This window comes from Rhineura floridana, chromosome 5 (genome assembly GCF_030035675.1).
Source record: "Rhineura floridana isolate rRhiFlo1 chromosome 5, rRhiFlo1.hap2, whole genome shotgun sequence".
Lineage (NCBI taxonomy): Eukaryota > Metazoa > Chordata > Lepidosauria > Squamata > Rhineuridae > Rhineura > Rhineura floridana.
This window is the reverse complement of record NC_084484.1, coordinates 183628569-183643244: the sequence shown is the minus strand read 5'-3', so window position 1 is coordinate 183643244 and position 14676 is coordinate 183628569. Positions and strand designations below refer to the sequence as shown.

The window sequence follows — 14676 nt, the reverse complement described above, 5'->3', positions numbered from 1 at the left end:
AGGCCAAAGGTTCCCCCACACCTGGTTTATGCTGGTGCAGGACGCACAATGCACTGGCATGCAGTTCAGTGTAGCACCGCAAGGCAGGAGGGCAGTTAGCTATTCAGCTAGCTCAGCCTTCCCCAACCTGTGCCCTCCAGACGTTTTAGACTACAACTCCCATCATCCCCACCCAGCACTGTGCTGACCGGGGTGATTAGAGTTGTAGTCCAAAACATCTGGAAACCACCCAGGGTGGCAAAGGCTGTGCTAGGTTAACATTGGCTGAAAAAATTTGCTGCATTTCTTGCACATGATCTGTTTTGCTGACCTGTTTTCCATTTGGGGCTGTGTTCCTATTTGCGAAGTCTGCGCACAGCAGTTTTTTTGTGGAGTTACGAAAGAACAAGTCTCTGCCCTGTGGATCTTACAGTCAACAATTTGACCCCAGGGAGAGGCAGCAGAGATTGAGGAGATGGCAGTGATTGGAAATGGGACAAGCGGGAGGGATCACAGCTCAGCGGCAGAGCCACTGTCTGGCATCCCAAATCCAATGAGGCTGAATGCTGGGAGATTCAGGGCAGACAAAAAAAGGACTTCTTCACAGCACAAACTGTAGAATTTGCTCCCACAAAAGCCAGGGATGGCCACCAACAGGGATGGCTTTAAAAGGTGTTCAGACATAGTCATGAAGGATAAGGCTATTGATATTGCTTGACAATTTCTAACTTTCCCTGGTTCATGCTTCTCACATTCCATGTTCCTATTGTGTGTGTCGTACAACTCCGGACTCTCCTTTCGCATCTGTGCGCATCAGCCTTTGGGCTTCTTTTCAACTTTGACCCAGCTACATCATTAGTCACAGCACTACTTGTACTTGCCCTTTGTTCTTCCCCAGTAGCTTGTTGAGTGCCTTCTGACCTGGGGGTCTCATCTTCCAGCACTTATGTTGCATTTTGGATACTCTGTTCATAATTTAAGATATGCAGACAATACCATACTAATAACAGAAACCAGTAATGATTTGAAGCCAGGTCTGCGGCTTCCTTTACAGAATCAATCCATCTCTTGTTTGGTCTTCCTCTTTTTCTACTCCCTTCTGTTTTTCCCAGCGTTATTGCCTTTTCTAGTGAATCGGGTCTTCTCATGATGAGTCCAAAGTATGATAATCTCAGTTTTATCATTTTAGCTTCTAATGATAGTTCTGATTTAATTTGTTCTGACACCCAGTCATTTGTCTTTTTCACGGGCCATGGTATGTGCAAACCTCTCCTCCAACACCACATTTCAACTGAGTTGATTTTTCTCTTATCCACTTTTTTCACTGTCCAACTTTCACACCCATACATAGAGATCGGGAATACCATGGTCTGAATGATCCTGACTTTAGTTAATTTCTCAAACACATGCCAAGGGATCGGGAGAGGAGACAATGGCCTAAAAAGTAACCCGGACGCCTCGCCTCCTTACAAAAGAATTGCCTTTCTTAACACTTTTTTGAAGACCCACGAGCCAAAACTGAATTTGGAGGGCCTCACCATAGAGAGATGCCAAGTGCCACAGCGACTCTGCACAACATCCCTATAGTAATGTGGGCCGGAGCCGACCCTTCAATTTCACAGGAACTTCAATCTATTTCCTAGAGAGCCTTTATCACTATGTTACAATCGAAGGTCACATATGCTTCTTGTTAAAGTCTTTTTCTAGCTCTATGGCGCTGCCTGGAGCCTCGCAGCGCCCTCTGGGCGTTGTAGTTCGAAGCGGTGACAATGTCTCTGCCGGGCTTTCTTCCCGCCGTTGCCGCCGTTTTCCCAGAAGGCCGCGCGGTGGCGGCCGTTGCTAAGCAGCGGGAAGCGGACCTCGGCCTGTTCCGGGCCTCGTTAGGAGGATGAAGCAGAAGAAGTCCAAGGGCTGCCCGCCCAAGCCCAGCCCTGGCCGCAAGCGTAAGGGTGAGCATCACCGAGACGGCGGCGGGAGGCAGAGGAGCAATGGCGCAATGTGGGTGTCATCCTCCTGCCGTCTCCGGATTTGTGGGTCAGGCGCGGAGAGCGCGACGCCGCATTCCATCACTGAGCCTTGAGATTTGCCTTTTTTTATGAATGTTGTAGAAACAAAGCACAAGGCAGCTGATATCCTGAAAACTACCGTTCAGATATGTAACGATAAACGATACTAGGCCCACTACCCCTATAGAAAGAGTTACTGTTTCTACTGCTGCTATGATCACTATTGTTGTTGCGTTACTGTTATTACTACTGCTACTGTTCCTTTAATCATTATTATTAAAATATTACTGTTACAGTATTACTGTTGCTATTATCCATATTATTGTTATTATTAAAACATTACTGTTATTACTGTTGCTGTTATCCCTATTATAGTGCATTGCTATGACTACTGCTGTTATCTCATTATTATTGTCACTAAAGCATTACTGTTATTACTATTGCTGTTGTTGTTATTATCATTATCATCATCATCATAATTTCCATCACTCATTTTCTCCAGCTTTTCTCCCCCTTTGCATCCTGCCTCTTTAACGTTATGAGCTTAGCTGAACAGGACATGTGAGACCCACTTTTGTAAATTATAAACGATTATTATTCTCCACTTCAGAGAAGTCAAAGTTTTCTTTTTAAAATAATAAATGGACCTGGGAAGGGAGTGGGAGGAATTTTTTAGTAGGTTGGTCTGCAACTCAGTGATATTCACAAAACTGTTGCAAATCTGAAGTGGCAAATCCCCAAAGTTATTCTGCCATCTCTTCTCTTATCTATATCATCATCATAACCATAATAATGTATATAGGATTTTTTTTTAGGATATTCAGAGTGTTTCTTGCGTATGTTCTCCCTGTCATCCTTATGACAAGCCTAATAAATTTTGTAAAGTTTTTGGGGAGCTGACAACACAGTCCTGTGCATACTCAGAAGTGAGTCCCATCAAGTGGTTTACACTACTCCCTAGTTTAGGGATTGCAGCCTGAGGCTGAGGCGGAGCAGCCTGCAATTAGGCTTCCCAGTGAGTTCATTGCTGAGGTGAGATTCACACTAGGGACTAACCTCTTAGCTCCTGCATTGCACCAGCTGTCAAATTGGTTATAGGGAGAATGCGGGCAGCTAGCTCCATATGTTTTATGGGCAACCCATTTGTTGTGTGTATACTGATGTTGCATCAGGATTTCCTGCTGCAAATGTGGTTGAAACTCCAACCTTAAAGGGGAAACTTGAGAACATAAGAACATAAGAAGAGCCTGCTGGATCAGGCCAGTGGCCCATCTAGTCCAGCATCCTGTTCTCACAGTGGCCAACCAGGTGCCTGGGGGAAGCCCGCAAGCAGGACCCGAGTGCAAGAACACTCTCCCCTCCTGAGGCTTCCGGCAACTGGTTTTCAGAAGCATGCTGCCTCTGACTAGGGTGGCACAGCACAGCCATCACGGCTAGTAGCCATTGATAGCCCTGTCCTCCATGAATTTGTCTAATCTTCTTTTAAAGCCGTCCAAGCTGGTGGCCATGACTGCATCTTGTGGGAGCAAATTCCATAGTTTAACTATGCGCTGAGTAAAGAAGTACTTCCTTTTGTCTGTCCTGAATCTTCCAACATTCAGCTTCTTTGAATGTCCACGAGTTCTAGTATTATGAGAGAGGGAGAAGAACTTTTCTCTATCCACTTTCTCAATGCCATGCATAATTTTATATACTTCTATCATGTCTCCTCTGACCCGCCTTTTCTCTAAACTAAAAAGCCCCAAATGCTGCAACCTTTCCTCGTAAGGGAGTCGCTCTATCCCCTTGATCATTCTGGTTGCCCTCTTCTGAACCTTTTCCAACTCTATAATATCCTTTTTGAGATGAGGCGACCAGAACTGTACACAGTATTCCAAATGCGGCCGCACCATAGATATATACAATGGCATGATGATATCGGCTGTTTTATTTTCAATACCTTTCCTAATTATTGCTAGCATGGAATTTGCCTTTTTCACAGCTGCCGCACACTGGGTCGACATTTTCATCGTGCTGTCCACTACAACCCCGAGGTCTCTCTCCTGGTCGGTCACCGCCAGTTCAGACCCCATGAGCGTATATGTGAAATTAAGATTTTTTGCTCCAATATGCATAATTTTACACTTGTTTATATTGAATTGCATTTGCCATTTTTCCGCCCATTCACTCAGTTTGGAGAGGTCTTTTTGGAGCTCTTCACATCCCTTTTTGTTTTAACAACCCTGAACAATTTAGTGTCGTCAGCAAACTTGGCCACTTCACTGCTCACTCCTAATTCTAGGTCATTAATGAACACGTTGAAAAGTACAGGTCCCAATACCGATCCTTGAGGGACTCCACTTTCTACAGCCCTCCATTGGGAGAACTGTCCGTTTATTCCTACTCTCTGCTTTCTGCTTCTTAACCAATTCCTTATCCACAAGAGGACCTCTCCTCTTATTCCATGACTGCTAAGCTTCCTCAGAAGCCTTTGGTGAGGTACCTTGTCAAACGCTTTTTGAAAGTCTAAGTACACTATGTCCACTGGATCACACTCTTTTTAGATTAAAAGTCCTTTGGAGTAGGGGCCTGGCCTCCGTAAAGTGTCATGAACATAGATGGTTGTGTAATAATAATATTATCATTATTTCAACATTTGACTAGTGGCACGTTTAACTTGCCACAGGCAAGCCTGGACTTTAGTTGGCATCCAAGCTTTGGAACTCCCACTCCTCTGAGACAAGGCTGGCATCCACACCTTGCCAGGTGAAAACCTGCATATTTACCCAAGCTTTTGGTGGATTTTAGTGCCCGTGTTGATGTTTATTTTAGTTGGTTGGTTGTAACCGTCTGCAGTGTTTTAGATACTTCTACTTCTATGATGTGTCCAGATTTGTTTTAATTTGTAACCCACTCTGGAATTGAGTTTGCAGTGAAGAGCAGGTAAGAAATGTTTTAAGTAAATCAGTAATGAAATACTTCTCTGTGGTGGTTGGAAGAATTCAAAGCAAGCATCTTCATACTGTATCTTTTTACAAGGTTTTGCTTCCATGTCTCTTTGACTTCAGAGGCCTGGTTACTCGGGACATGGGGTAGGGCCTTTTCAATAGTGGTGCCAATAGTTGTAGATTCCTCTTTCTTGGAAAGCGTGCTTGGCTCCCTGTCTTTTTGGACAAGACACTTCTATTTCACCAGGCTTTTGGATTTTTATAACTTCATACCCTGCTTGTTCAAAATAATGTAGTATTCCTTTGGTTTTCACTGTCAGTACTTCTCTGTTTTATTGTGATAACATTGTAGGAGTTTTTAATGTATACTGTAAAATGCCTAGAGAGCTATTGTAGACAAAAGACAGGATCTATATGTCTTCTAACTAATAAATTATCTGGCCTGAATTGGCCAAGCAGTAATGCTGTGCTCTACTATTTCTCTACAGACCTCAGCGATATCTCCCCCTCTACAAGCTTGCCACCTCTCGTAGAAGGACAACTACGCTGTTTTCTGAAGCTGACAGTTAGCAAAATCTTATGGATGATTGCCAAGCCACCCGCTTCCATCCTTATCCGGGTGAGGTGGTGGGGAGAAACCTCAGATGGAACCATCTTTGTTCCCCGGCATACCTCTTCGGCTGAGCAAAAAGTCGTTAAAAGCACGACCCGCTACCCAATTCGGTGTGGACCAAAACAATTTGTCTCCTATTTGACAGGTACAGTTAGTCCTTTGAAGTTTAAGCACGTAGTTTGTTGGTTTAGGATTGGATGAGCTGTTGAAGCACAAAGGAAAAGGCCAGATAGGTCAGATGGTGTCGTTTTGGCATCATGGCAGGTGTGCTTATGGTACAGTACAGGGATCATAAGGTTTTTGCAGTGGCCTTATTCCAAGTCAGACCAAGGTATGTTTTCCCGAGTGTGGCATAGTCTGGCTGGTGGGGGCTCCCCAACATCTCAGCCCTGCTGCCTAAGACTCGGGAATCTTCTATGTGCAGTTCATGGGTTGTTCATCTTCAGTCAAGCCGTAGTAAGTCTATGATCCTGTCAGCTAATAATAAGGTGTAAAAAATACCATTGCTTGCAGATAGGCTCATTCTCAGAGGCTAATGTCCTCTCAGTTTGATGCATGCTTTAGAGGGTTTTTTTAATGGGAGGGTGACCCCTTCCCACTGCTGCTTTCACTTCCGTATCACTCCGGTCCCTTCCCTCACCCCTTGTTCCAGGTCCAGCATGGACCACCTCCATACCGGTATCTTATTTCCATCACAGTGAGTTTCTAAACGCAACAAAGAGGTGGAGGTGAGGAACTAGTTTTTGCACACAGGGTAACTTGAATAGCTCAACTGCTTATTTCTGCATTTGGAAGTAAAAGCACATTTTTTTTCATATTTTGTTTATGAAGCTAGTCTAAGTTGGCCATTTTTCTTTGGTTTTGTTTCCTGTAGATATGGGTGCTCTCATCCTGGAAGTCATGACCAAATCAGATCACCTTCCAATTGGCCGGGTTCAAGTCAGTGGACTGGCACAGCTCTCTCCAAGCCACCCAATCAGTGGATTTTTTACCGTTGTCTCACCGACATCTGAGAAGATGGGTGAGCTGCAGGTAGGTTTGGAACCTTTTCCCATTTATGGTTTTCCCCCTGATCTTTGGCATGTGCTCCAAGTTCCACACACATCTTGGTGAGCTTGGAACACGCGAATTGCACCCTGAGCGCACGAGACTAATTACTTGTGGTGATCCTGATAGTTTAGGATCAAGTTTGCAGAAAGTGCGGGGTAAAGAGGAGCCGGAACACTTGCAGTGGGGAACGATATGCAAACTTCAGGCAGCAACACGATGAGGATTAGCTGCTGGCAGCAGCCATGCATGTGGTAGCTACAAATCCTTTTCAGGGTGTAGACACGCAGCAGCCAGTCCCAGGGCATGACTGGAGATTCCTCTGGTCTTGCATGGTTCACTGGGATATTGTTAATGGAGGAGCAGCCAGTGAAAGAAGGGAAGGAGTTTGTGAAGTTTGTTGGGATGTTGAGAAGGCCTCTCCTTCCCCAAACAAATACAGCAAGGTGGGCAGTTCACCCCTTTTTACTCCACAATTCTCAGAATAATCAATTTATATTTTAGCCAATTTAGCTGGTGTGCATTATTTCATGCACATTCCCTAATTAGCAGGTTTGGTTTGAGCCCAAGTATACTGGCTGTTTGCTATTTAATTTCATAATTAGAGTTTTTGACTTGGAATCTCTCTTTCTTGGGAAAAGAACTTCCTCTTGAGCCTGAAGAATTAGTGTTGATTAACAATAAACATGTTGCAACCTGGAACAATTTCCTCCCAGTAGTCTTGTGAGTAGGGGTGTGGAGGTGGATCTGACTGGCAGGCCCGATTCCTCATTACCCCATGCCCTGTGGACCAACATTGACAAGTGGGCAAGACCACCCACCACTCAATCACCTGACCTTATAATGGTAATGGTGACTGACACCTCTTAAAGGAGTTTAAAGGAAGTTGCTGTAACTGCCAATCAGCTGATAAGCGGTTACAGCAACCTTTTCTGAAGAGGCACTTTCAGTGCCAATCAGCTGATATGTACTGGGAGAGCTCCTTGAAAGAAGATTGCTGTAATTGCTGATTGGCGACTACAGAGAGCCCCTGTGAAGTCTCTAGAGAGGGGGAAATGCTCCATTTTAAAATGGAGCATTTTTCCCTCTGCAGAGAAAGCAGCTTGGATTCAGGGTTTGGAGGAAACACTCTGAATCCAAACCGTTTCGCTCAAACCTCTCGGTGGCACTAGGGAGTTCCTGACGGGGAACTCTCTAGTGCAACCAATCCCACTGGGGCTCCCAGTCAATGTTGATCAGTTGATTAGGAACCCTTGCTTGTAAAGGAACAGTTGGGAGCTCCCAATGATTGTTCCTTTGCCCCTTATGATGTCCAGTGTGGAGCAGGCATGGGGAACATCCTGGGAGGCCAAACTAGACCTGTTTTAGGCCTAATTAGGCCCACAGACCAGAGATCCCCACTGCTGACTTTGAGGATCGGTCTTCATAGGCATGTCGCCACAGTGTGAAGGTCTGGCTTCACTGATCATTGTAAAAACCTTTGGAGAATCAGCTGTTCCCTTTTTATCTCCAGTTCAGGGGTTGCAACATTGCTTAGCCTAAACGTTAATGGTGGGTATGTTGTATCTGTGTGTCGGCTTAGAATGTGAGCTACAAATCCGCAGTGCAAAACCTCACCTTAGCCATAAACTCAAAGGTGGCATTAAGCTGCTTCTTCTCAGCCTCCCCACATTTGCAACAAGAGAATAATTCTGACCTACCCTATAGGCTTGTTGTAAGGATTATCAAGAGAGTGCGTTTAAAGTGACATAAACACGGTATAAATGCTGACTATGTTTATTCAGCTCTTTCTAATGTTGTCTTTCAGGTATCGCTTGTTCTAGAACCTCTGTCTGAAACCTACGATAGCAGCAGCTCCGTCCCAAATACAGATGTGAGCTTCAATGTTGGGCTGTCAGCCCAGGGAGCCAAAGAAACAATGGACTCTATCCAGTTCCTTCCACCACCACAGCTTCACAGACTGCCTAGCACAAATATCATTGGGAGAGACTCAACTGGCAGTAGTAGGGCCACTACACCAAGGTGATTTTTTGTCTTTTCACTTTGATCTCTTTTAAACTAGAAATCCGAGTCAGTTTCTGGTATTTAAAGGGGTTCAGAACTACATCTGAACAGCACGTGCGTGTTCAAGAGGAGGACTCGTTTCTGACGCAAAGACTTCGTGGCAGGGATGGGGAACCTGTGCCAGATGTTGGACTTGCAACTCCCATCAGCCCCAGCCAGCACAGCCAAATGTCAGGGATGATGGGAATTGGAGTCCAGCAACTCCTGGAGGGTTTATGGGGTATTCTCAACTGTCTTCGTTTTTCTCTTAAGTTCTCTTCACTTTCCAGTGACCCATATTCAAGGGCGCTTCTGTGTATATAGGGTTGCCAGGTTCAATCCGTGAGAATGATCCTATATCTTTAGGAGAAGAGAAAGTCAGCCAAGTGCAGGTGTTCTTGCAACCCTGTAATGGAACAACCACAAGGTGGAATTCTCCCTCCCCCCTGCACAACTTTTAAAGATCCTCTTGGAGGCCGGGCCTGGACCAAGAGGTCTTCTGTATCTTTAAAAGTTGTGCAGGGGGAAGGGAGAATTCCACCTTGTGGCTTTTCCCATTATTACAGGGTTGCAAGAACACCTGCACTTGGCTGACTTTCTCTTCTCCTAAAGATACAGGATCAGGTCATGGACCTGGCAATCCTATGTGTGTAGCACCCTGTCATGTGGGTCAGGGAGCTACAGACAGCACACCTTCAGCTCTCACGGGTTTCCAGTGCCTCTGAACTTAGAAAGGATGGGCTCTGAAAAGGGTGCCTGCTAGCCTGTGTTGGTTTAATTTGTAAACAGAGAGCAGATGGAGCTCACGTCAGATGGAAAGAGAGGCTATGCTATCTACATTGGGTTTCGTAGGACCATAAGAAGCCGCCTTACCCTGAGTCAGACCATTGGGTCCATGTAGCTCAGTGTTGTTGACACTGGCTGGCAGCGGCTTTCCAGGGTCCCAAGCTGGGTTCTCATCCAGCCCTACCTGGAGATGCTGGGGATTGAACCTGGGGCCTTCCGCATGCAAGGCAGATGCTCTCTCCCTGAGCTACAGCCCTTCCCCTGACACTTATTCCCATATTGATGGGAAATAGGCCACTCGGCAGCCAGGGAAAGTCACTCACCTCCACTTAAGACTGTAGGCTCAGAGAAAAAAAGAAGACACACCCCTTCCTCAAGGAATAACTTGGAAGAAACACAGTCTAGGTTTTCTAGTCCCAGCAAGGGACCAATATGATCTGTAGTCTCGTGTATCTGGGTTGAGCTGGAATATCGGGTGCTAGTAAGTCTCATGCCTGTTTAAACTCCTTTCAAAAAATGCTGTTGAGCTGAACTCTGGCTCTCATTAAGTGTCCAGAAAGCCCAATATTTCTCATTTATTTCTTATTTTACCTGGTCAGAAGCTGTGTGGACAGAGCTAGCAGTACTTATGCCTGGTTACCAATAAGAGTTGGTGGGTGGCAGTTCCTCCCGTGTCCCTGCAAAGCCATGACTTTGACATCTGGGATGCAAAACTGCTCATGAACCCTGTCTGACTGAACTGTCCTCTGTTTAGCCGTAATGATGGCAACCTCTACGGGAGGATGCACACACCTGAACAGAATTCAGGAGAGCATCTTGACAAAGTCTCAGTAGTTGTGCTAGCCAAAGCGTCCTCTGGTCCGCAGCTCTGAAGTGCTCTGAATGCAAGGGTCAAGGTGTGTTTTCTGTCCCCATTCTCCAGGCCCCCTGTCAATAATATTGTTGTTTTATATGCATGCCCAGAACAGCAGCAGGAGCACTGAAGAAATCACCCTTGAGTTAAACTTTCTTGTGATGCATATGTTTTGAAACAGGGGGAAAGATCGCTTGTACTTTCAAGAGAACTCTGAGAACACAAAAGAAGGCTTTTTTGGACCTCAGCATCACTTTATCCCAGGACAGAATGATTCCTTTAATGCAAATGATCCCAAGCAACAAGGGTTGTATCCTGGTGGCTGTAATCATGAGGCTCAAGTTAGGTTACCCAAGGAAAGTCCAAATCCTGTCCGTATTCTTACTTGCAACAACCCACCCACAAAAGATCTACTTTCAGGTATGCATATTAACAGTCAGTTTTATTCACAGCGGCAAAAGTAATCTTTAAAATTGCCGTCATATTTCACTTTTTCCTATAGGAATGATCAAGCAATGACTTGCCAGTAAACCAGTATGCGTTACTGTTTTTCATTCAGAGTTTCACTCCTGTGCTCTTTTCCCCCAGCCCTTTTGGATAAAGGCAATAGACTCCGAAATGCTATGATTGTATCTGCAATGAAATCCAGTCCTGACCCTGGTATAGACCTTTCCGGAGCTCATCCTTCCATAAATCAAGACGTCTCCAGACAAGCCGAAAAGTGAGTCCGGGACAGTCTGTGGGAATGTTTGTGCCATGAATATAATGGTATTGTGTGCTTTCCTAAAAGCAGCATGGATCAAATCACATTTTTCAGACTAACTTGTTCCCTGCAATTCTGTAGACAAGACAAAATAGTTATAATAGTGTCTCTTTGCTGCACTGACAACTGTTGGTGTAGGAAGCTACCAACTCTACAACAGATAAATTGCAAGTCATTGAATAGCTATATGGCTTGACTTTGTGTGCGTATGTATATATATATAAAGTGGTTTGATAAAACAGTGAATGAACTTACTTGGTACCATATATTCAGAATTCTTATTCAAATGAGGGAAACCAAAAGCCCATTTCAAACTGTGTTCCCTTTTTAAAAAAATATTTTTGCTGCAGACCTAAAGCCTCGCAAAATAAGCTCTTGAGAGAACTCCTCTTTTTGCCCCAGTAGGCTATACATCTTGTTCCACCCAATAAGCCCATTGCTTGAATAAAAATGTATAGATCTTGGCAATATCTCTCTACTGTTGCAGCATTTTAATTAAATTAACTAAAGCGCTTGAAATGAGTTCCTTTCATTATTATTTTTATTCTGCTCTTCCAGTCAGATTTCAGGGCAGTGTACTGAAAAAAGAGAGGGGAAAGCAAATGACTTAACGTCAGCAGTGCAATCCTATATGTGTCCACTCTGGCATAACGTTAGGTCCAATGGGACTTATTCCAGGATAAATGTGTATAAGACTGCAGTCTAAGTCAGTAAAATCTGTTAAAATGCCTGCTGCCTAAATAATGGCAGGGTTGGCACCAAGCAAATCTCGTTGGTTCTAGATGCTTTTATCTTTGCTTGATGTCCTGTTCCTCCAGCTCCTTTCCTAGTTCAGCCTTCCCCAACCTGGTGCCCTCTAGAGGTTTTGGACTGCAACTCCCATTATCCCTAGCCATTGGCTGTACTGGCTGATGGGAGCTGGAGACCAAAACTACTGGAGCGCACCAGGCTTGGGGATTGCTGTGCCTACTTCATCTTTATCTTCCTTATCCAGAAACCTGAAGAACCTGCAACCATGCCTCATATCTGCTGTTGAGGATCCTCTTCAGCCACCACTCGACTGCTCAGAATTTTATATACATGCTGAAAACAGAGCAATCCAGCTGTTGTTTGGCAGGTAAGATGTGAAATGTTGTTGTGGTAACCACACTAAACATGTGCAGGGAATCCATCAACAAGCATGTTCATTGTGAATACAATTTGCTTTCAGGACTCAGTTTGTTTTCAGGCAACAGGCAATGTTTCCTTTCTGTAGCAGGTTTCAGGCGTGCAGTGGAGGCTTAGCAGCGGAGGCTTAGCATCTAGTTGCCGCCTTCAGAGGCCTATAGTTTCAGAGGCAGCTTCTCTATCTCTCCCCCTTACCCCCTGCCAGAAATGGGCTTTCCAGCTGAAACTATGCATGTTTATTCAGGAGTAAGTCCTCCAAAGTTCAATGGGTCTTACTAATTATTTCTATTTATATGCCACGTTTCAACTACAGAGTTCCCAAACTGGCATATGGCAAAATTAAAAATGGTGAATAAGGATTCTGAGAATGGTATTACATGCTAACCCTGCTCATAGTAGATCCATTGAAATTAACAGCCATGGCTCACTTAGGTTCATTAATTTCAGTGGGTCTGCTCTGAGTAGGACTTGGTTAACTACAACCCTGAATCTGCAATTTCAGCAAATTCTTTCAAAAGTATAGGTAAACAGATTAGGAAGAGAAAATTCAAGATCAATCTGAGCACAGATTTAGAAAGAAATTAATGAAGTGGCACGGCTACTTTCTGCTGATGCATCTGAGAAGTCCTCCTAGGAGTGCAGGCTTAATTTAATTTAATTTAAATAATTTCATTTAAAGCCAGCCTTTAAATTAAATCTTGCTGAGCCCCTTATCCCCATCTTACCTCCTCTACCACTGCTGGCTATCTCCTCAGTCTTATTATTTATTAAATTTAAATCCCGCCCTTCCTTCCAGTAGGAGCCCAGGGCAGGAAACCCCCCCACTAAAAACATCATAAAAACAGACATTAAAATATATTAAAATAAAACATCTTTAAGAACATTTTTTTAAATGCTTTAAAAACATCTTAAAAAGCAATTCCAGCACAGACGCAGACTGGGATAAGGCCTCTACTTAAAAGGCCTGTTGAAAGAGGAAGGTCTTCAGTAGGTGCCAAAAAGGGTAAGTTTTTCTTACCTTCTCTTCATTGTCAACTTCTGACCTCACCCCGCAATCCTGCTTGTTCCATCTAACATAGACTGTAAGCTCTTTGTGTGGAGGTTCAGTCTCATTTATGTTCTGTACATCACCTAGCAGAGTGGTGCTGGATAAAAATTAAATAGCTGGGGCAGTGCTGACTTAAGTGTAACTGTGTGTGTGTGTGTGTGTGTGTGTGCTCACGTGTACCTCCGTGCATGTGTGTTTTCAGCTGTATAATATGCACATATAACTTTTCTTTCTTTCTTGTCCACAGTTCTGATTTTTCCCCTGTGCGTCTTTTGAACGGTACAGACTCCCCGCCAGAATCTCTCTCTCCTGGGAGTGAGGTATACGACAGTGAGCTGAACGATCCCCACTATGACCAGAGTCTGCTGGAGAACTTGTTCTACACAAATCAAGTAAGTACCGGAGGCGTGTATGTGGTTTGGGCATGTTATTATGATAAAGCTTTCCATGTATCACCACAGGTCACCTTACTGGTTGGAAAACATCTGTACAGCAAGTTTACGTAGTTGCTTATCCCGTGTTTGAAGGGAGGAATGCAGCTCAGTGAGAGAATACATGCTATGCAGGTTCCGGATTCAATCCCTGCGTATCCAGTTGACAGAGTCTCAAGAGGGACTGTGAAAGACTTCTGTGCCTGAGACTCTGGAGGGCTGCTGTCAGGCAGAGAAACCCCAATGCTTGGGACTTCAAAGTGTAGCATGTGGCTATTTGCAATCCCTCTTGCAAACAGTCCTGTGCTGCTGCTTTAACTTCTGGGGCTTCAAAGAACAGCGTCATCTGATGTCATAGTGCTGTCAGATGATTGAAAGGTGGGTGGCTCACCGGGGTCAGGGAGATAATGATCTGGCCCATCCAAAAAGGTTCCCCATCCCTGTTGTAAGAGACAGGAGTTATTTTCTTGGGACCGTGTCAGCAGCCTTCTGAGAACGCTGAGAACATCCTTCAAGACAGTTTTTAGATTGGTAAGAAGGGGGCAGTTGTGGGGGGAAGGGGAAAGAGAGATTAAAATCCTACAGTGTTGGGGAAAAATTATTGCTTTGAATTGTTTTTTCCTGACGGTTCTGTGACTATTAAATAGCTTTTTGTTTTTCTCAATCTTTTTCTTTAGAAGTCTGACAGCAGCTTAAGTGACTTCCTCAGTGAAGAGGAGGAGACTGTTTCTTCTGGAAAACTAAACAGATCTCAGAACAAGCAGCCTCGGAGGTCACAGAAGGCTTCAGCATCTAGTCCCTTGGGTCAGAAAGGGAGGAAGACTCCAGAGACAAAACCCAGGTAAACAGTTGCTACGGGCTCCATTACACAGGACATCCCAGCTCCTGAGTTCCTTTAGGCACCAGTTTGGTTGCGGCCTATTTCCCTACACAAAATTTGTGCATTTTTATAAAGCACACTTTCCCATGTCAGTTAAAAGTAGGATTTCATCAGGAACTCTTTTTTTAAAATT

At 44.5% G+C, this 14676-nt stretch overlaps 1 protein-coding gene across 1 annotated transcript in view; it reads left to right on the top strand.

Moving 5' to 3' along the window:
• Positions 1-1746: 1746 nt before the first annotated feature.
• Positions 1747-14676, top strand: part of C2CD3 (C2 domain containing 3 centriole elongation regulator) — an 81686-nt gene continuing 68756 nt past the window's right edge. The window contains exons 1-9 of the mRNA XM_061629107.1: positions 1747-1928; positions 5401-5670; positions 6400-6557; positions 8380-8594; positions 10436-10674; positions 10843-10975; positions 12012-12134; positions 13480-13624; positions 14341-14504. Of these exons, the coding sequence (XP_061485091.1) occupies positions 1868-1928; positions 5401-5670; positions 6400-6557; positions 8380-8594; positions 10436-10674; positions 10843-10975; positions 12012-12134; positions 13480-13624; positions 14341-14504 (1508 nt within the window). The 5' untranslated portion in view covers positions 1747-1867. The remainder of the gene's footprint in view (positions 1929-5400; positions 5671-6399; positions 6558-8379; positions 8595-10435; positions 10675-10842; positions 10976-12011; positions 12135-13479; positions 13625-14340; positions 14505-14676) is intronic.